Raw genomic sequence first — 6188 nt, forward strand, 5'->3', positions numbered from 1 at the left:
GAATATAGGCGGTCTTGATATGGTGAAGATAGCAGATTTATATGAATCCAGGGGTGTAAGACGCAGCAGTGGAACATACAGCAGATGGCAGTTTGGATTTCATGCTGGTGAAAGCCTGTGAGAGGAATGCTGATGGCCAGACAGGATGAAGTGTTCCCCAGACTCAGTCCATGTCCTGCTCCATTAGATAGCATGTAATTACTAAAATCCATATTGGATCAGACCGGTTCACACAATGGCCGTAGTGCGCCTAGATTTTGTTTCTCCAAAATGCACCTTAATTTAATTGAACGACCTGTTACTTCACTGTTCCTAGATTTTATTAATCCAGTGTTTTTTTTAACTGTACTTGGCGTGTTCTTCCAGCTGCCAGACTGCCATATCTTTTTGGACTCTATCCTCTCTGATCCGCCAGACGTTTGAACCTGCCCCTCCGACCATGGAGAGCCTGAGTGAGCTCCAGAACCCTCTGCTAGACAAGACCAGCAGACACGTGGTCCACAACGACTACCAGGGCTACCAGTGCGACTACCCGAGCCACCCTTACCAGGACAGCCTGATTGGCTACTTCTACACTGGAGCCAATGGCAAGAATAAGACTCAGCAGTTCCTGGACGCCACCTCCCTGCACCTGGCAGTGGAGGCCTTCTACAGACCCAACTTCATCCTGTACAAGGACGACGTCAGTCTCCACAGCAAGGACTCCAAGAGCGAGAGCTTTGAGACAACCTTCACGGAGAGTAAGGACACTGTGCTGGACGGAGTTTCCACAGAGAACCCGCTGGATAACGTACAAGGAGAGAAGGATGTGAAGATCCAGACGGTGTCCTACGAGGTGGAGGAGGAGCAGGGTCACGAGTATGAGGTCAGACAACGCACACAGAGCAAGAAATGAAACTATTAAGAATCTTCTGCACATGTGGTGGTAGTGATAGTTGAGGAGGTGGGCGGTGGAAGTAGATATACTGTGACCGTACCAGCCGACAGCGTGTATTTAAATGGTAGTTAGCCTGATAGGTGGGTGTATTTAATGTGTGCAGAAAAACAGGCAGTTATACTCTATATACCTCACCACTGCAGCCACTGGAAGTGGGAGCCATTTGGCAGTATTGACAATGTAATTAGAATATCAAGGCTATCTCAAATTAAAGGCATTTCAACGTTTATTCATAACTGTCGGGGCCATCTTTCAGCAGAATGTGAGTCATGGTGCGTAGTGATGCTCATTATTTCATTTAATTCATTCTAATAGACCGCCAGCATGATTCGTGCTCATTTTTCCACTCTGTTCTCTAAATGGTCAATTTTCTGGAGTCTTTCAAATCCAGTGCAGGGTAATTGCACTCTTTTTGTTTTATAATTGTATTCGAAAAAATGACACGTCTGATTGTATCTGCTCAGGCTACTGTTATATCAGGACTAGGACTACACTCTCCAAAGAAAACTGTGACAGCAAAAGAGCAAAATCTTTTCAGAAGTGGCAAAAATCTAATTTCACCCAGGGAAGCTGCTGAAATACCCAGTGCTCCGAGTTGGCAGAAGAAGAAGTATAGCTCCCTAACTGGGCTGATGATCACGCCAGCTCCTGTCACTTGGAGGCCTGGCAGATGGATAGAGACATGGCAGTGACTGCCATTAATGCCATAAGTAATGCGGTCCTTTGAGCGTATTAAGCGGGGACTCTGCTGATGCATGGCCCCGGAGCAGGTGAGCCGGCAGCTAAAGTTATTCCATGTCAATTCACAGAGCAAATCAATCTGATGAACACTCCTCAGATGAAAGTTAGGTTTCCAGTTGGAATATGAGAGGCTTTTTGCTCAGCACCTGCGTTTCTTGGCTTTTCCTTCCTGTGTGTGTGTGTGTGTGTGTGCACACGTGTGCATAGATTGATAAACACACACAGACAAACACAAACAGTGTGTGTATGTGTGTAGATTAATTAAGAGGTAAAATGTGTGCCAGGTGTGTGCTGATGTATAGCAGCTCCACAGCAGATCAAAGATTTAGAGGACTTTTAGTGCTATCTAGACTGAACATGAGAGGGGGGAGAGGGAGAGGAGCCTCACTACTGGATACAGATCCTAAAGTCCCAGGATACAGTCTGTGCTGGTTTGTGACTGTTGTTTCTACACGTTTTCCCCTTCAAAATGCCACTCGTTCCACAGCCAGTCTTTGTCAGCAGGAGTTTGACTGTGACAGAAAGCAAGGATATTGCCAGTAATGAGAAGGGAGTGAGGTTCTACTCAGATCTGGATCTGGGTGGAGGATGCCAGCGTCAGTCCCTGCTAACACAAACGGGGTCCGGGGTCTGTGTGTGTCCTGGAGTCGAGCCCACTGTCCCCTGCTGACTTTAACAAGGCCTCTGGGAGAGCTGTTAGACTCTAGTTAACGGCGCTATGCCTCGGTGGAATTCCATCAGTTTTACTGGCCGCAAAACAGACTAGGAGTCTGTCTGCGGCCAACCAGGCTTTGTGTCAGGCAGACTGTCAGTAAAAGGGAATACACCAGTCGCTCAGAATCGTTATCAGGCCTTGCCACAAAGATAAAAGGATATTACTGCTGTTTGTGCCTAGCAGTTTATTCATGTGATGTGAGATTATGTGGTTTATGACCAGCTGCTGTTTTGATGGATCACACCCGGCTGTCCAGGTGGACAGTGTTCATAAAGCAGATAACAGGGAGCTCCATAATCTTTCCTTGGCAAAGCTACCTGTTGAGAAACAGTTTGGGCAGTGTAATGCTCTCACTCACCTCTTTCCTCTAACATCTAAGCAACGTTTCTACACAGATGCTGTCCCAAAATAGCACAAGGGATAATTTCATCAGATCCCGTGGTCTTGGTAAATGCAGATTAGACTGGATCCTCATGCTAAAAGAGTGATCAAAGGATTATGTGCAATACACTGGAAAAGTTAGTCTTCAGCTCCTAGGTTATGAATTGTTATACGCCTATTTCTCATGTTGCCTTTCTTCTTCGCCCACCCCCCTGACTACTTTAATTATGTTTAAACTGGCGTATTTACTTTCTGCCTTACATATCGATCGCTATTTTGTGTCTTCCTTCAATTCCGCGGCTTGGATGATCACTGCAGGCAACAAGACTAACAAATGAATCCTGCGCCTTATGGGGGCTATTTATTTAGACAAACATCCGCTCTGTCTCTGGGACGACGGAGAGAGAGAGAGAGGGAAGGCCGTCTCGTCTCAAAGGTCACCCAGCCACAGTGCCATCTTTGCTCCAGGCAAGCCGTGCCAACGTAGCTTGACTGGCATTGGACTCTATAATTCATTAGCCCGCTCATCCCCTGTGGGCTCGAGTCGAGTATCAAGGCTCAGTATGGGGACCGATCACACGAGCCTGTTGAACGCTCGCTGCCTCTCAAGATGCCGGGCGTATTGAGGGGAGCGATGGGAGAGATGGGGGAGGTCTCTCGCACTGTAGAAGCAATTTAGCACATAAATGACACTGTCTTCTTGCTGTTTCCCCTGTCACCTCACAATGATGGAACAATCCGTTAATCCTGCGTTATCTGTCAGGCCGCTCATGGGTGTTGACAGAGGTACCAAATCCTCTCTGGCTGGCTAAGCACATCCTGTCCTGGGTGGTAGTGGAACAAGGGCAGATAGGCCGGCCTGAGGGGCGCGAGCTGTCAAGCTGCACCAGCGTGAAGATATCGAAAGCACACCAGACCAACTACACATGTCTCCTGTACTCCTTTATTATTGAGGTGTCAGGTTCAATATCACAAAGCTCACCTTTTGTCTGATTCTATGAATATGGCTTCGGGTTGGGCGGTATGGTTGAATTCAATATCACGATAATTATAAGGATTTTTTTCAATAGTGATATCACGATATGGCTCGCATATGCAAAATCACATGTTAAGTAATCAAATTAATGTTCTTACCACTGAACCGAATGGTAATGTTAGGTGTGATGTCAAACAAAACTGAAATTTTCAAATAATATTCCTGCCATACCTCATTTTGTCAGAGTTTTTAAATAAAATGTGCTTGTTATCATCAGTTTAGCCAACAAAAATGTGTGTCATGATATCCCAAAATCATCACACTATGATTCCACTGAAAGACGATAAACGATAATGTTGAATTATCTCCCGGTCCTAATATGGCTGAAGAGATGTAATCACGGTAGTATGGTTTGCAACTCTCAAAGTCTTGGACAACGTATTTCCAGGATGCAAAACATGGTACATTTACTCTAAGTAGCCTTAAGTGCTAGTCATGTAGTAGCGCACCATCCATGCCTTTTCTGACCTTTCATTATTCTTCATCAACCCCTCTCCCAGAGTGACAGCTCCAGCGACAGCGAGAGCGAGGACAACTTCATCGTGCTGCCCCCTAGGGACCACCTGGGCCTGGCCATCTTCTCCATGCTCTGCTGCTTCTGGCCCTTGGGCATTGTTGCCTTCTACTACTCTCACAAGGTAAAGGCCCAGACACCTCAAGCCTGTTATTAACTCTGATTACACAGCATTCTAGTTAAGGTCAGTGAGCACAAAAGCCCCGACAAGCTCCACCACAGCCCATTTCCCACACCTGTGACCCTTCTGCAGTTGTTTCAGATGATTGACTGCATAAACTCAGCAGGTTCGGCCCTCTTGTCATCCCGCAGTCTCTTCAGGGAACGCATTAACATTGACATTTTAGTATATTGTGGTGATGTTCTATATAAGCAATGTTTTCTGTCATTATTTATATTTTTTTGTCTTTATTTTTAGCTGGGGTTGACACATTTTTAAGTGTGTGGTTCAAATGGAAGGTCTTTCTGTGGAATAGTGTATGCTTCTAAATGGCGATATATAAGCAGTGCATTGTAGTTGCATTATTCCACTCCTGCATGAGGACACTAAGTTGTTGAGTCCTCATATGTCATTATAATAATACCTTAGGGTTGCCTGGCATCAGTGTCTTTTTGAGCTAAAAAAAAAATGAGGCTCAGGCCCTGTACCCTCGAACACAACACAGCGTATCTTTGTGGTTTTGCAACATCCTCCAAAATAATTGCAGAGACAATTACACTGAAAGAGACTATAATGTGTCAGAAGAATAAATAGATTAAAGGCCAGCCTCATTTTTTTTTCGAAGGGAACCAAAACACCCAAACAACACATTCGTCACTGTCAAAGGGATAATGACCTAATTGCCATGGTAACTAATGGCTCCCTGAGAGCATTTCTTGTTTTCTCTCTTTTTAACCGTGGCTTAACACCTACTCATACACTCTCGGTGCTGATGAGTAACACTGGCTCATTTCACTCTGTGCTTTGTTTTGTCAGACCGGCAAGGCCATCGCTAAGGGAGACTTCTCCAGAGCCGGCATGAGCTCCAGAAGAGCCCTTTTCCTGGCTGCTCTTTCCATCACCATTGGAACGGGGATGTATGTGGGGGTGGTTGTGGCCCTCATAGCCTACCTGTCCAAGCCTGGACACGTATAGCACTGGGACCAGTTTGCTGGGGGGAGACAGAGAGAGAGAAACAGAGAGAGAGAGAGCGTGCGTGTGAGAAAGGGAGAGAGAAAGAGGGGAGGGAGGGAAGAGGAGAATTTGAATAGATCCCTTCGCTTACCCGAAGCTCTTTTGCCTGTGCTGCCGCCTGGATGCCTGGGAAAAGGAGCAGCGATGTGGAGAGAAAAACACTAAACACAGAAAGAAAGAAGAAAAAAACAACAAGACTGTTGATGGAGTATTACTTGGGCTGCATACTCATTGATCTGGATCGAATCTTTATTTCAGGGATGCAACGCTCCCATCAAGGTATTCCATCACAACTAGAGAAGAGGGACGATGGAAAATGCTGAAAAAGAGAGACTACTCCTCCTCCTCCCTAAAGACTGTGCTGTACTTACATGTTAGACAAAAACTGATCTCATACCAGTAACAAAAACTACCTACCTTTTACCACTTACAGCATCCTCTGTCGTTTTCATATCACCTCTATATCTATTCTCTGTCAATACTACGACAGATAGTGTAGTGTTCACGCTGTAAATGAGTTCCATGGAAACAAGTCGGCCGTCGGGTTTTCCATGTGATTGTTTATTCAAGAAATATCACGGAAATTGAACCAGTAAACAGACAGAAGAAAGGGGGAACAGTGGGCCGTTAATGGAAACGGAACAAAGGCAATTGTCAGAGAGTGTACACAAAGGTGCTGAGCGGTGGTCA

The 6188-nt window shown here is 45.7% G+C and overlaps 1 protein-coding gene across 1 annotated transcript; it reads left to right on the forward strand.

Moving 5' to 3' along the window:
* Nucleotides 1-439: 439 nt before the first annotated feature.
* Nucleotides 440-6188, forward strand: LOC139644192 (synapse differentiation-inducing gene protein 1-like). The gene is made up of 3 exons (XM_071519597.1): nucleotides 440-865; nucleotides 4311-4448; nucleotides 5301-6188. Exons 1-3 carry the CDS (start codon nucleotides 440-442, stop codon nucleotides 5457-5459), a joined length of 723 nt encoding a protein of 240 aa, XP_071375698.1. The 3' UTR covers nucleotides 5460-6188.

Source organism: Centroberyx affinis, unplaced genomic scaffold, assembly GCF_046629955.1.
Source record: "Centroberyx affinis isolate AG114_WGS23_722 - 3 ecotype Tasmania unplaced genomic scaffold, CSIRO-AGI_Caff_v1 ptg000715l_1, whole genome shotgun sequence".
Classification (NCBI taxonomy): Eukaryota; Metazoa; Chordata; class Actinopteri; order Beryciformes; family Berycidae; genus Centroberyx; species Centroberyx affinis.